Raw genomic sequence first — 15585 nt, 5'->3', positions numbered from 1 at the left:
ACCCTCCGTTTATGTCCTCCGTGGCTCTTAGGATAACCTGTTTTCGCTTTTACTGTTTCATTTATCTGCTTGGTCACGTACGGTCCGTTTCTGCCACCTGGAGGGAAGGTCGGTGAGGGTGGAGACCTTGCCTGTCCTGCTCCCTGCCGCCTGTCCCCCGCGCCCTGGACGGGCCTGGCTTACAGTAGGTGCCCCGAGGCCGTGACCTTGGAGGAGGCCCGTCTCCTCTCCAAGCCTCAGTTTCCCCATCTGTGAGATGGAACGAGGCAGCCACGTCCACTGTCCAAGAGGCCCGCTCCTAGGCGTGAGACCCTCGCCCCTTCCCAGAAATGACATCTCCGGTGCCGCCTCCGCGCTCCGCCCCCCGCCAGACGCTGCTCGGGCTCCCCGAAACCCGCAGGGGACGAAAACTACAATCCCCAGGGTGCCGCGGGCGGCGCCTGCGCACTGCGCGGCTGCCTGCGCGGCCGCGGGCGCCCTCTGTCGGCAGCCGGCGGCAGCGCCGCGCTCGGTCCCCGAGGGGCGGGGGGCCCTGGCGCAGGCGGGCGGCGCGCGCGGCTGCAGCGGCGCAGCCAGAGCCCCGAGCGCGAGCGGCGGCCGCATCGCAGCCCGCGGGGCCCCGCAGCCATGGGCAACCGCGGCATGGAGGACCTCATCCCGCTGGTCAACCGGCTGCAGGACGCCTTCTCCGCCATCGGCCAGAACGCCGACCTCGACCTGCCGCAGATCGCGGTGGTGGGCGGCCAGAGCGCGGGCAAGAGCTCGGTGCTGGAGAATTTCGTGGGCAGGTAGGGGCGGCGCGCGCCGGGCCCCCGCCGCGCCCCGACGGCGCCCCACCGCCCCGGCGCTGCACCGCGCGGGCGCCCCGCTCCCCCAGCCGGGGGGCCCTCCCCAGAGCCCCGGGGGGCAGCGCCCCCTCCTCCCACCCGCGCCCCGGGACCCGGCGCCGGCACCCCGTGCGCCCCGAGGGGCCTGCATTACTCAGCGCCTCCCCAGCCCCGTGGAGGGGCAGCACCCCGGGGCGCTCCCGCCGGCCGGCGCAGGACAGCGCCCTGCCCCCCGCGGGGTCCCTGCGCCGAGGGGCACCCCGCAGCCCGGGGGGCGCGCACACGCACCTCTGCGGCGCGGGCGGCCATCCGTGCGCAGCGCGGCGCGGGGCTGGGGGCGCGGGGCGCGGACGCGCAGGGCGTGGGGAAGCCGCCCGGACCCGTCCCACGGCCGGCCGAGGGGCTGCGGGGGAGGCGGCGCCGCCGGGATGACCGAGGGGGGCGGGGAGCCCGTCGCGCGTCCTGTCGCGGAGCCTAATCCCCGCCCGCCTCTGATCCGCGGGCGCTGGGGGGCCAGGCGGCGGGCGTGGGGGGCAGCCGCCCAGACAAAAGGCCCTGGGGGGCGGGCAGGTCGTGACCCCCAGGCGCCCCCAAGGAAGGGGAGGCGGAGACGGCTTTTGGGGTGCTGGGAAGGAGGAGAGGGTGACGCTGTCCCCAGTGCTGAGCGGCGGTGGGGGCTGGGCAGCCGGGAGGAGGCGGGAGGCGATGCTGACCCCGCCGCACCTCCCTCCCTCGCCCCCAGGAACCCCAGTTTTCCTCCAGTGACCTTCATAGCTAAGAAGGAGACGGGCTGTGGGAGAGGGAGGCAGAGGCCCCCCTCCAGGGACAGCAGCTCTGGGGGAGACATCCGGGGTCCACGCCAGGCTCTGCTGCGAGACCTCAGGCCAGTCACTTGCCCTCTCGGAGCCTCAGTTTCCCGTCCCTCCTGTGGGCAGTTGGACTGGATGGTTGGACTGCCTCTCCCGGGCCCGGCCGGGAAGCGCAGGGCACCCATGGGGGCAGAGAGAAGGGTCCTGACGGGAGCATTGCGTCCGTGGGATGCTGGAAAGTCACCGTGGGGGCGGCCGGGGCCCATCTGGTCAGCAGAGGGGGAGGCCGGCTGTCTTTTGGGGATTGGCTTCCGAAGAGGCCTCCTCCTGCTCACGTGACCCGTGGAGCTGCAGAGACACAGGCGAGGGACACACAGATGGGCCCCTTCCCCCCGGGCCCAACAGTCAGGGTGAGGTGGCGAGGGGGAGCCTGCGGCCCTGAGGCCTGGTGCATCGGATGGCACCGGTGGACATCCACCTTCACGGGGTACAAGCGCAGCCTCCCTTCCACCCATCGGACGTTGGCTGAGCGCTGTTTGCTCCGGGTGGGAGGTATGGAGGGAGGGCGACCTCAGCTCCCATCACGTGCCCACACCATGGTCCCCAGGGTGGCTCACACCGGCCCCGTGAGGCAGGCACCGTCGTGCCTGTTCTGCAGATGAAGGAACTGAGACCCTCAGGTCAGGCGCCTTGCCCAAGGTCACACAACCTGGAAAGCCCAGCTCCTAGTATGGACCCTGCACGGCCTCCGAGAGCCGGGCCTTGACCCGGACCCAGGACGGCTGTGCGGGTGTGTGGGCCTCCGTGTTCCTCATCTGTAGGGTGGGAGCACCGACAGCTGCTGCCCCACCCTCCTGAGACGGTGGCTGTGGGGCTCCGCTGCGGCCACGTGCGTAAAAGCCCTTTGTGAACACACGGGAGGGAAGCGTTAGGCTTGGGGGCCTGTGCGACCGGGCAGACCTGGCCGCCGCCCTCTCGGAGTTGACTGTCCGGCAGAGATGCCAGCAATGGCCACAGCTGTTTGCTCGTGGAGTGGTGGGCCCTCTCGTTGCCCTCCACACCCCAATGCCCTCTGAAGGTGGCCCTGCAGGAGGGGGCATGGTGTTCAGATGCAGGCCCAGGGTAGGGCCCCCAGTCAGCCCGGCCTGCTTCCTCCTGGGCTCCCTGCCTCTCCATCTCGGGCTGCGTCCCCAGACCCGTCAGCATGGTAACAGCCGCTCTGCCTCCTGGGGCTTCCCGGGAGTCAACCCCCCATGGAGAGAAAGTGGAAAACGCATCAGAAAGAGCAGAGGCTCCCGGGCGCCTCGGGCACCTCGGCGGACCCTGCTGTCAGCCCTGCAGTGGAGGTGGCCCAGCAGCAGCCCAGGACCCTGCTAGGCCTTGCCTGGGTCTCTGCTGTTTCCACATCCCTTTTTACAGAAGGGAAAACTGAGGCTGATTTGTTCAGCCACGCAGCCCACATTCGTGGGGTGTCCACAGTGTCTCCGGACTGTGGATTCTATGGTAGAAAAGACCAAAACTGCATTCCAGAGAGGAAACCGGAATCGTGAACGCAGATGCCTGTCCGTGAGGACAGCTGGGCGCTGCAGTCAGTGCTGGGGAGGGCGAAGGGCTGCTGTCCTCAGGGATGAGCACAGAGGTCTCCAGGAGGGGGTGGCCTGAGAAGAGACCTAAGGGAGGAGAAGCATCTGGCTAACCCAGGAGGACCGTTCTCTGCTGAGGAAACAGCAAATGCAAAGGCCCTGGGGCAGCAACAAACTTGGTGTGTCTGGAGAACAGAGAGGAGCCGCTGTGGCTGGTGTTGGGTGAGCACATAGGACACAGCAGGGGCTGGATCTACGAGGCCCCCGAGACTGTGGTGAGGAGCTGGGTGTGTGTTTTCGGAGCTTTTAAGTGGTGGAGTGACTTGAGCTGATTCCAGCAAGCGTGTGACTTGGGGAGGGCGGCACCAGAGGGACAGGAGAGAGCTGAGGAGGCTGCTGCTGTGGGCAAGAGGTGACGGGGCCTGGACCAGGCTTTAGGGGTGAGGGGGGAAGGTGGGGTTCAGGACGTATTTTGAGGAAGGTCCCAGGAGACTTGCCTGTGGGTGGGATGTGGAGGGTGGGGGAAAGGGCTCAAGGATGGCTTCGAGGTCCTTGACCCTGGGCGGGCGTCGGTGCCGTTAGCGGAGTACAGGAGGAGCAGGCTCGGGGGGCAGGGTGAGATCAGGAGTCTGGTTTTGAACATGTTGAGTCTGAGGTGTGGGGTAGGCAGTGTCGCGAGCTCGGGGGAAGGCGGCTGGGGATATAAATTTGGAAGCCGTCCTCGTAGAGTAGATGAGCTCATCTTGGGGCTACGTCAGGCAGAGGAGTGTGCGGAGGCCCCCAGACACCCCGACATTTCATGAGCAGATGCCTGCTGCCCTAGGCTCCACTTTATCTCCTCCCCACAGTGCCTGTCCAGCCCCGAGAGTGGGGCGTCCTGGGCCAGGCTTCCAGGCCCCGGGGCCCGGCCTCTCTCGCTCTGGTGCCCAGGCCGGTTGACAGATGGACAGAGCCCACCCTCCCTGCCCGCTTGGCCCCTGGGGAGGCCAAGGCCAGCGGGAATGTGGGAGAGGGGCTGAGAGCTCAGGCTCTGGAATTAGACCGGGGTTTGTAGCTCAGCTCTGCCACTTACAAGCTGAGCCCTCTCAGTTGCTATTTCCTCATCTGTAAAATGGGTTAATACAGCACCTCCCTCATGGGATGGTAGTGAGTGTTGAGATAATGCCCGCGAAGTGCTCCGGGGAAGATGTGGCAGAGAGGATGTGCCAGTTCTGTTCCCACCTGGGCAGGCTCCCTCCTGGTGAGGGAGCCTCTGCCCAGAGCTCACGGGGCAGCTTGGGAGGCAAGGGTTTGGGTTTCCTGGTGACTCCGCCTGGCCCTGCTCAGGTCCCTGCCTCCTACCAATGCCCTTGCCCCTTCCTGCGCGTTTCTATCCCAGCACGGCCTGGCACTGGTCTCTGGCCCCCGAGGGCTCCTCTCTTGGTTAGCCCCAGCCCTTCCCATGGGGGACAACCCATCCCCACCACTAAACTCTGTCTCTTCCTCTGAACACTTTGAGATACACCTTAGTGGTCTCATTTCTCAGATTTGGAGACTGAGGCCAAAGAGAACTGGGGGATAACTGAAACATTATAGGTAGAGAGTCACTGAGCAGAGGGGACTGACATCGTGGCCCTTGCAGCATGCCAGGCCCTGAGGACACAGCTCTGAACAAGCTGGACCCATTGCTGCCCTCGGGGGCTCACAGCCAAGCGGGACAGACAGACACTGAATCACAGAGAGCGCTCTGTTGTGTGTCTGGAGAAGGGATGAGGGGCATGGAATTGAGGGAAGGGTGTCATCAGGGGCCAGAGAAGGCATCTGAGCTTTGAAGTCCGGACCTGGGCAAAACTGGGACTTGTTTGGGCAAAGGAGCCAACATACTCCAGGCACAGGTCCTACCTGAGCAAAGGCCCAAGGAGCAGAGGCCGCAGTGGGACCAGGAAGGTCAGGGAGGCGTGAGTGACCCCTGGGCAGCCAGCAGAGAGCCCGAGTTGCTGCCCGCGGGGCAGCCACCCTGCTCAGGCCTCTGGGTGCTCAGAGTGTGCGCCCGCCACGAGCTGAGCGGCTCCTAGAGCTCACTCCAGCGCCCACCCGGCCACCTTCCGCTGGCCCCGTCCCATGCAGTGGTGGCTTGAAAGGTGATTCTTGCCGATGGCATCAGCTTCCGCATCTGTCCCTGGCGCCAGGAGAATTCCCAGGCCTTGGCCAGGGTCAGAGGGTCAGAGTCTCAGGGGAGGGGATGCAGGGAGCTGATACAGGGGGTCGGGGCAGGAGTGGGTGGGGGACGCCGGTCCTGGGCACGGTGTTGTAAGGCGCCGGACAAGAGCAGAAACGGAGGCCCACGTGTCACGGGTCTAAATATTCCGGTTATAAGTCAGCTGAGGAATTGAGTACAAGGCGTTCTGCCCTCCAGCCTAGACACATGCACCTTCACGACCACCCGCAGGCTGGATGGAATTTAGGCTCTCGGACTCCTCGGGGTCCCGTGATGGGAATGAAGGCCACGCCTGTCTCTTCCCCTCCGTCCTGGACCACAAGGGACCTTCTGGGCTCACATGTGGGCGCCCCACCCTCATGTCCCAGCTCCATCCATGGCCCCAGAAAGGATCCCTGCTTGGCCCCGGGACTGCCTCTCAGAAGTGAGGGCAGCACATAGTAGGGCAGACACTAGCTGCGGGCCTGGGCCTGCGTGAGAGGGAATTTCAGGGCGCTCAGATGTGACCCAGGAGGGGTGCGTGGGGACCCCCTGGGGACTCCTTGCTCCATGGACTGTCCCATTTCACTGATGGGGAAACTGAGGTTTGGAGAAAGGAAATAATTTAGTGGCGGAGCTGATGATAAAAAATAGCCAGATGTCGCTCCGGACTGAGTGACGGGAAACGTCGGTGGAGCCGTCAGGCAGGTAGAGCTGCTACCTAAGTGTGGCGAGGAGCCCGGTTTGAGGGCCCCTGCCTGTCTCTCTGAGCCTCAGTTTCTTCCCGCTGCAGATGGGGGAGCTGGTCACACCAGCCGCTCAGCCCCGCGAGCACCGGGCAGGAGGGTGCCGCCTCCTCGAACGGCTTTCTTGGGCCATAATGCACAGGCCGGAGAATTCACCTGTCTGAGTGCACAGCTCGGCGACTGCGAGCATATCCGCAGGGCCGTGCGCCCATGATCACAGTCTAGTTTAGCCCACGTCCATCGGCCCGCGGGCCTGCGATGGCGCGGATTTGAAAGCCCCGGCGTCCCCGGCAGCCGTCGCAGCCGTCAGCGTTTGCCACGGGTGGTGTTCTCAGTGATAGTGTTACAGTGGTGATACCGGGTGTGAGGACGGTGGTTGCTTTGGATTTGCAAAACATTTTATGTAGTTTCTGGATATTTTTATTGAATTTATCGGGGTGCCATTGGTTAATAAAATTATATAGGTTTCAGGGCCGCGATTCTAGAATACGTCATCTGTACACTGTACTGTGTGCTCACCACCCGGAGCCAAGTTTCCTTCCATCGCCATTTATGTCCCCTTCTGAATATTTTTTAAAGGGAGAACATAAGATTTTTAAAAGTAGGGGGCAAAAGAGAAATCGATTTGCATTTCAAAAAATATAAAGTCTTCAGCACTCAGAGGGAGGGAGGAAAGAAGGAAGGAAGGAAAGAAAGCCAAGAAGAAAGGTAGGCTGTGGCCGGTTTGCTCTCAGCGGTTCGAGCACAGGCCCAGGGACTGAAGGGTCCCGGGTTCGGTTCCGGTCAAGGGCATGTACTTCGGTTACAGGCTCCATCCTGGGCCCCGGGAGGCAACCAATTGATGTGTCTCTGTCACATTGATGTCTCTCTCTCTTTCCCCCCTTCCACCCTCTCCAAAAAGCAATGGAAAAAATATTCTTGGGTAAGAAATAAAAAAAAAAAAAAAGGTAAGAAAGACTGAAAGATACAGTAGGAGGAAAAATTACAGATTTTTCCTAATAGAGAAAATAATTGTTGTGGAGCGAGCACTGAACTTGGAGTCCAGAAACCTGGGTACCAGTCCTACCCTGTCACCAACTCTCACTATGACCTTGGGCAACACTCTTCCATTTCTGTGCCTGGCGATGGTGGGAGAACCGGAGGGGCGCGTCTTCAAATCATTCTTTCGGCCAACAGGGCTGCTGGGAGTGCCTGGTGTGTGCCAGGCTCCGTGCTGGGTGCTGGGGATATGGTGGCAAAGGGGACCAGCCCGGCCCCTGCTCTCAGGACAGGCGAGCATCGGGGAATACCAAAGCCAGGACTGCCCCTAAATGTTCGAGTCTCCCCTGGAAACCCGTGGGCTGTGTGATGTGGGCACGCCCGGGGCCTCCCGGGGCAGCAGGAACAGAGAGGGACTTGTTGCCTAGAGGCAGCCTCGCCTCGTCCCAACTGTATTTCTTGGCCCACCTCCACCCTCACCTCCACCCTAGCTCCCTGCTTTAGAGGACACCTCAGGGCCTGCGGGGCCCCTTGCCGCCCACTCCCAGGGGCAAGATTTGGCTGGAAATATCCTGGCCCACTGCCTGCTCTTCCAGCCAACCTCCTGGAGACCCACCTTCCAGCTCCCTCCCTGCTGCACCATTTGGTGACATGGTTGTGGGGACCAGCCTACGTTCTCAGCTTGCTCAGCAAGTTATTGTAATTTATAATCCCAATGGCTACCATTTATCCGGCATTAACTTATATAAGCCTCAAAGCAACCCATTTTACTGATGTGGAAACTGAGGCTCGGAGAGGTATGGTCATTTAAGCCACACAGCTCCTAAGTGGCAGCTCTGACATTCAATGCCAGGCCCGTCTGACATCAGAGCCCCGGAAATAGGAGACTTATCAGGATGACCGCCGCTGGGTACACGCCAGGCCAAGCACGGTGCTCTCTGGCCTGGTTTGCATTCAGCAGGGCCTAGGAACCAGGGTGCCTGAGCTCTGGGCTCTGACCTCAAGCACCAAAGTAGGACCTTTGGTGTACTTTCTCCAGACCCCTCTGGGGGTGACAGTGCCAAGTCAGACAGGGAGCATGTGGCGTGTGGGGGTCCTGAGAGGTGTTCATCTCACCTTCCCTGTGCCTCAGGTTTGAGGGTGCCTCTGCAGATGGCAGACAAGCCCTCCCTGGGAAACCACCATCTGCCCAAAGTGAGCGGGAGAGCTGGCATGCCATCATCCATCCCGCCCCCACGGCCACCGAGGCTGGTGGGCCCAGCACACTTTTCTCTGGACACCTGTTCTCTCCTCCCCCAGGCCAGCCAGGAGCTGGGTGGGAGGTGCAGGGGGGCACTGGCTGGAGGCTGGATCAGGCCCGACTCCCCAGGAGGGGGAGGCGACCGAGGACACTTAAACAGAGCACTGGGGGACAGTGAGTCCAGGTGAAAGGCCGGAGCTGAGGAGCTGCTAGGCCTCAGCTGTGCTGCCTCTTTCCAGTGTTGCCAGAGCACCTACTATGTGCTGAGCCGGGGCCCAGCGAGGGAATCTGGCAGGGAGCGAGGCGCTCACAGCCTAGACACAGGAGCCAGCAGGTGCTCTTCACTGCCTGTCCAGGGGCGGGGAGCTGAGAAAACAGGCCCCTGGGGGTCCATCTTAGCCACCTGACCCATTACTGTGGCCTCATGGCTCCCTGCCCCTCTCTGGGCCTCTGCCCACCCTTCGGACAATGACGTGAGAGTGAGATGTTCTCTGAAACGTCTCCTCGGTGCCCATCGTTTGATCCAGCGTTTCGGGGTCAGAATCCTGAGATGGGCCTCAGTGCCCAGAGCAGGTGAGGCCGAGGGTTCTCCAGGATCTTGGATTCCTTGCTGATGATTGAGAATTCTCCTAGGCAGGAGGCTGAGAACAGGAAGCCGTCCTCGGAGGGGTTCCTCGAGCTGCTGAGCACCCACCGGCTGAGCTCTTTCCGTGGCCAGGCTCGGTGAATCCTCCGGCAGCCACATGGGGTAGCAGCCGCCACCGGGTTTAGATGATGCTGGTTCACAGCTGAGGACTTGAGACCTGGAGAGTAAAGCAACTCGCCTACGGTCACCAGGCTGGGGAATGGCCAAGGCAGAATTCTAACCCAGAGCCTCTGCCTGGCACCGGCTCCTGACCACTAAGCCAGTGACCCTTCAACTGGAAAGGGAACATGAAAATCGCATGGGGATTGAGTTTAAAATCCAGGTTCCCTCCTCCCCTCCCCTGTACTCCACCTCACGAGATTGTAACCCAGCATATGTGAGGAACGTGCATTTTAACCGGCTGCCCAGGGAATCCTGGTGCAGGCCTTGGGAGGGCCTCACTTTGAGAACCTGGGCCATGGCAGAGATGGGACCCCTCCCCACCCCGGCCCTGGAGATGCTGGTCTGAAGAGGGCCTCAGCTCCCACACTAATCTCCTGCTTCCTATAAGCTGCTTGTCCTTTACATAGCCCTGGGGAGCCAGTGACTTGGGGCAGGCTGGCCCAGACCCCTGACCAACCCCTTCAGCCTAGCTAGCCCGTGGCTCCCTGCACCCCCTATGTGGTTTTCTCGGGCCTCTACCCCTCAGGCCTGCCAGGGCCGAGTGGGCCCATCTGTGCAGGCGGAGGCCTCAGGGAAGAGCTCCAGGGAAAGTCCATGTCTCTGGGTGGGGGGTTCTCTGTGGGGAGTCCCATCCTTTCCAGCCCCTCCTGAAGTTTCCATGGCAACCACTGTTGCCATGGTAGTGCTGGGTGCAGAGCTCAGGGAGAAGAGGGTGGACCCCAGGCCCCCATACCCACCCTAAGGTCTGTAAAACACAGATGTCCTATTTTCACAACCCTGAGAGAGCCCAAATAATAGGGGCTCACCCTCCCAAAGGAGTCAGTAAGGGATGGGAAAGATAGAGGCAGGAAGCCCTGCCCCCCAGTTAATCACCTCCTTCTCGGTGCTGCCTGGTGCACCTCCGATCCGATCGGGCACGTGCCACACTGCATTGCATTGTCTGTTTACTTGTCTATCTCTCCCACCACACTCTGAGCTCCTCGGGGTGGGAACTGTCTGACTCATCTCCTCCCATCCCCAAAGCCCAGCACAGGGCCTGGCACAGAGCAGCTGCTCCCAAATATGTCCTAGATGGAATTTAATTGAATTACATAAAAAGCCAAGCCTGGCTCCTCGAGTTTAGTGAACAGCAGGCCTTGATGGGGAAGCTCCCAGGCTCGGGGGTTCCAGCAGACACTTGGGTTTGAATCCTAGCTCTGCCACCTCTACCTGGGTAACCTTGGACAAGTCCCTCCACCTCTCTGGGCCTCAGTTGCCTCATCTGTAAAATGATCATTTCTGAGCCAGAGCACGGTTTTGAGGACTTGCAGATTCAGTCAACATTTATTAAGGATCTCTACGTGTTAAGCTGGTGCTGGGCAGAGACAAGCAAGCTCTGCTCTCTGAAGCTCAGTCTTGCAAACATGAAGAGTACTTGCCTGGTGCCTAGAAATGAAGAACGAATGCAGGATTTCTCTTCCTTCCTCCCGGTCAAAGTGGCTGCCTCCTCCCCAGTGGCCTCTAATCTCCCCAGAGGAAGGGCAGGGTGAGGACAGGGGATGGAGGAGGCCTCCCCAGGGCTCCAAGAGGAGACCCTGAGCCTGGGTGCCTGGGCCTACTGTTTTCCCTAGAACTCCCTGCCCCCAACCCTGGGGTGCAGGCTCTGGGCTGGGGGGCAGGCAACTGGGGTTCTTGCCCTGGCTCTGTCCCAGGCCTGCATGACCTTGAGTGTGTCTTTTCCCCTTCCAGGGCCTTTCCATGAATGAGGGGGCTGCACAGACCTTTATAGTCCCTCAGGCTCCAGCCCGCTCCCCCCTTGCCGAGGTCCTGGGGAATCCCATGACTACGGGTTCCAACAGCCTGATCCCTGGAGAGGCCTCCACCCTCATGCCAGTGCCAGCCTGGGTGGGGCCCCGGGGGGGAGGGGGAGGGGAGCTGACTGGACAGAGTGAATGTGCGCCCACGGGAGGCAGCCGGAAGGACTGCTGAGGTTGACTCAGCACAGGCAGATGTCCCCGGTACCGACCAGCTCTGGGGGCAGGGGGTGATTTGGGGGGACGCCTCGGTCCAGTTCTTGTAGGGAGTTGGGTCTGCATGGGGTTGAGGGGCAGGGAGCTTTCACTGTAGTCAAACAGATCGGGGTCCAGGGTTAGATACGGGCTGTGCCACCTGAACACCTCTGAGCCTCAGTTTCCTCCCCTGTGAGGACACTAAAAGCCCTAACTCAGGGGCCGTTGTGTGGAGTCCATGAGATACTGCCCACAAAGCGCTGGCACGCAGTAGGCACTTAAGGAGCACGAGTTCTTCTCCATGCCTCCTTCCCCCCCCCCCATCCCCAACCCGGCCAGATGGGGCCCTGGGAAGGGGAAGTGAGATGCTGCCCTTCCCGCAGCGGAAGGGAGGGGAGATGGCGCGGCTCCGTTTCCCTGGGGTCCTCTCTGTGGCCACTGGATGCTTAGGCATGTGGGACGCCCTGGGCCTCAGGTTCTTCTCGGTTGAATGGCAGTAGCTGGGTTGGGGCAGAACCAACGAAGGGCAAACCCGAGACAGGCCTTGTGTTGCCCTTGTCTCCTGGCAGCTCAGATGCACAAGTCCTGTGACCCAGGGAACCTGGGGCGCTCTTTTCCACCTTCCTCAGCGGCAGTCTGCCCTCAGTGACCTAAGCCCTTGGGCTCAGGTGTGGAGGGCGCTGCAGGGGGTGTTTGGAGCTCGCTGGGGCAGGACAGCACCTGGGACTGAAGGGGCCTCCTCCGCCCCTGACCTTGCTCTCCCCTCCCTCTCGCTGCAGGGACTTCCTGCCCCGAGGATCTGGCATCGTCACCAGACGCCCCCTGGTCCTGCAGCTGGTCAACGCCACCACAGGTCGGTGCCCTCCTCAGCCAGGCTGCCCTCTCCAGCCCCCCCAGCCCCGAGGAGAGGTCCAGCATACCCACGGTTCTAGCCTGCTGTGTGACTTGGGGGGCTTCCCCTCTTGGGGCCTCCATTCCCCCATCTGGACAGTGGGGGTAAAAACGCCGAAGGGGCAGGTGGCGCTGCTGCGGGGAGGGCGGAGAGGCAGGGTTAGGGATGGGGCTCTGCTCGCAGGGGGACCTGGGGCCCAGGCGGGCGCGGGCTACGATGCTTACCCCCTCCTCCCCTCCAACCCCTCCACCCCCCCATTTGGAGCAGAATATGCCGAGTTCCTGCACTGCAAGGGGAAGAAATTCACCGACTTCGAGGAGGTGCGCCTGGAGATCGAGGCCGAGACCGACCGGGTCACCGGCACCAACAAAGGCATCTCGCCGGTGCCCATCAACCTGCGCGTCTACTCGCCGCACGGTGAGCGCCTGGCGGGGCCCGGCTCCCGCGCTCGCCCCGCCCCGCCCCTTAGGGCCGGTCCCTGGGCCCCGCCCCCGGCAGGCTCCGCCCCCACAGCGGGCAGGCCCACCCTGCCGTGGCCCCGCCCACCCCGGCCACGCCTTCGGCGGGCCGCCGCTTTAGCCCCGCCCCGCTTTCCCTGACCCCGCCCCTCGGGATGCTCTCTGAGCCCCGCCCGGCCCGACTGCGCCCACCTGCGGCCACGCCCCTCGGGATGCCCTCTGAGCCCCGCCCGGCCCGACTGCGCCCACCTGCGGCCCCGCCCCTCGGGATGCCCTCTGAGCCCCGCCCGGCCCGATGGCGCCCACCTGCGGCCCCGCCCCTCGGGATGCCCTCTGAGCCCCGCCCGGCCCGATGGCGCCCACCTGCGGCCCCGCCCCTCGGGATGCCCTCTGAGCCCCGCCCTGGCTCCATTGCGCCCACCTGCGGCCACGCCCCTCGGGATGCCCTCTGAGCCCCGCCCGGCCCGATTGCGCCCACCTGCGGCCCCGCCCCTCGGGATGCCCTCTGAGCCCCGCCCTGGCTCCATTGCGCCCACCTGCGGCCACGCCCCTCGGGATGCCCTCTGAGCCCCGCCCGGCCCGATGGCGCCCACCTGCGGCCACGCCCCTCGCCTTCAGCCCGCCCTCTGACCGCCCTGTCCAGTGCTGAACCTGACCCTGGTGGACCTGCCCGGAATGACCAAGGTCCCGGTGGGGGACCAACCTGCCGACATCGAGTTCCAGATCCGGGACATGCTCATGCAGTTCGTCACCAAGGAGAACTGCCTCATCCTGGCCGTGTCCCCCGCCAACTCTGACCTGGCCAACTCCGATGCCCTCAAGATCGCCAAGGAGGTGGACCCCCAGGGTAAGTTTCCACCCACAGCCAGTGAGGACGCAAGGCTCGGGGGTCCGAGTTATCCCTTTAAAAGCCATGTTGGCCCAGCCGGTATGGCTCAGTGGTTGAGCGTCATCGACCTGTGAAGCGGGAGGCCACGGTTCCATTCCCCCGGTCGGGGCACATGCCAGGGTTTTGGGGCTCCCTCCCCAGTGAGGAGCATGTGGGAGGCAGCGATCAATGACTCTCTCTCATCACTGATGTTTCTCTCTCTCCCTCTCCCTTCCTCTCTCTGAAATCAATAAAAACATATTTAAAAAAAATTAAAATTAAAAATAATTGTGGCCACTCTGCGGGGAATAAATGGGGCAGGCAGTGAGCAATGGAAGAAGTGGAGGGATGGGGCAGCAGGGTGGGAGTGGGGGTGCACGGGCCTCCTGTGTGAGGGCCAGTGCAGATGTAGGCAACCCCCTCATTGCTGCCCGCCAGGTCAGCGCACCATCGGGGTCATCACCAAGCTGGACCTGATGGACGAGGGCACGGACGCCCGCGACGTGCTGGAAAACAAGCTGCTCCCCCTGCGCAGAGGTAACGGGGCCATGCCCCCGACTCCCTCACTGCCCTTCCCTTCACCCTGCCCCCTACAAGGCTAGTTGACCCTGACCTTGACCCCATCCACAGGCTACATCGGGGTGGTGAACAGGAGCCAGAAGGACATTGATGGCAAGAAGGACATCACGGCTGCCTTGGCTGCCGAACGCAAGTTCTTCCTCTCCCACCCGTCCTACCGCCACCTGGCTGACCGCATGGGCACACCCTACCTGCAGAAGGTCCTCAACCAGGTAGGGGTTCGGGCCAGAAGAAGACCCGGGGAAACCAGCGTGAGGACAGAATCGTCCAAGTCTGTTTTGTGAGGGTGACCAGCAGAGGTTAGCATCCCCATTATGAAGGTGAACAAACTGAGGCCTAGAAAAGCAAAGGAGTTTCCCCACAGTCCCACAGTGAGGTGACGGCAACAGAGCTTTGCTGATGTTTCCCTGTCTGGGGCCTGGGAGGGGAGCCCTGGAACCCCCCAGGATGGAGGGTGGCACTAGTAAGGGCTTGGGTTTGGAGGCCAGGATTGACGTGGACTCTGCTGAAGACCTTGGTTCCTTGTGAAATGGGGGTGGCAATCCCAGGGGCTCCCCCAGGGTGCTCCTCCACCTGGACTGGGGCTTCAAGAACTGAAGCGTGTGTGTGCTGGCAGGAGGAAGGCCATGGGAACACAGTGTGGCTCGGGGCAGGATTTGGGAGCCTGCAGGCCACAGACCTGGGTTCCAACCCCAGCTTTATGGTTCACCCACTGAGACACTGTCCAGCTCTCTGAGCCTCTGTCTCGGCATCTGTAAGGTGGTGGGTCCTTGTGCAGGTTCAGGGGGACACTGTGTGTGAGGACCCAGCAGGAGTGAGCCCCAGGACTTGAGAAGGGAGCAGCCTGCCCGTCATCTCTGCCCCTGATGCATTTTTTTAAATCCTCACCTGAGGTTATATTTTTATTGATTTTAGAGAGAGAGGAAGGAAGAAGGGGAGAGAGAGAGAAACATCGATGTGAGAGAGAAACATCAATCGGTTGCCTCCTGAATGCACCCTGACCAGGGGCGACCCCGCAACCTGCGTATGTGCCCTGACCAGGAATCGAACCCGAGACCCTTTGGTGTACAGGAAGATGCTCCAACCAATTGAGCCACACTGGTCAGGGTGCCCCTGATGTATTTTGTGTGGCCTTCATGGTACCTAAATATATTAAATTGGTCAAAAATCAAGTAATCTCAAATAAAAATCTAGATTTCTGGCTTCTTTGAAAATTGAGTTATACTCACTCGTTAATTCAATGAACGCACTACTGTGTGCCAGGCCCTGCCCGCGGGCAGCTTTGTTCTGTGGGCAGCGCCGCAGGGGGCAGGGCTGAGGCCGCCCTCTTTAGCCCTCCACCTCACCACATCCACAGCCCCCCTGGCCTCCTGGTCCCTGCCTGGCCCTGTGGGCATTCGGGGCTTGTGACTTGTGACCGTGGCCTTGACCCTTGTCTCGCCCCCACCCCAGCAACTGACGAACCACATCCGGGACACGCTGCCGGGGCTGCGGAACAAGCTGCAGAGCCAGCTGCTGTCCATTGAGAAGGAGGTGGAGGAGTATAAGAACTTCCGTCCCGACGACCCAGCTCGCAAGACCAAGGCCCTGCTGCAGTGAGGGTCTCCCCGGCCCTGACTCCCCACCCCTGAGC

General features: G+C 62.2%; 1 protein-coding gene across 6 annotated transcripts in view; it reads left to right on the top strand.

The window, feature by feature from the left end:
* The first annotated feature begins 580 nt into the window (after window positions 1-580).
* DNM1 (dynamin 1) overlaps window positions 581-15585 on the top strand; it is a 38907-nt gene continuing 23902 nt past the window's right edge. For all 6 annotated transcript variants that reach the window (XM_087823071.1, XM_087823070.1, XM_087823069.1 and 3 more), the window contains exons 1-7: window positions 581-788; window positions 11935-12008; window positions 12315-12464; window positions 13149-13352; window positions 13812-13910; window positions 14004-14164; window positions 15405-15547. In XM_087823071.1, the coding sequence (XP_087679197.1) occupies window positions 628-788; window positions 11935-12008; window positions 12315-12464; window positions 13149-13352; window positions 13812-13910; window positions 14004-14164; window positions 15405-15547 (992 nt within the window). In that variant the 5' untranslated portion in view covers window positions 581-627. The remainder of the gene's footprint in view (window positions 789-11934; window positions 12009-12314; window positions 12465-13148; window positions 13353-13811; window positions 13911-14003; window positions 14165-15404; window positions 15548-15585) is intronic.

Source organism: Miniopterus natalensis, chromosome 12 (genome assembly GCF_054644295.1).
Source record: "Miniopterus natalensis isolate mMinNat1 chromosome 12, mMinNat1.hap1, whole genome shotgun sequence".
Classification (NCBI taxonomy): Eukaryota; Metazoa; Chordata; class Mammalia; order Chiroptera; family Miniopteridae; genus Miniopterus; species Miniopterus natalensis.
Note: the sequence above shows the minus strand (reverse complement) of the source record. Positions and strands in the feature narration are given on the sequence as shown.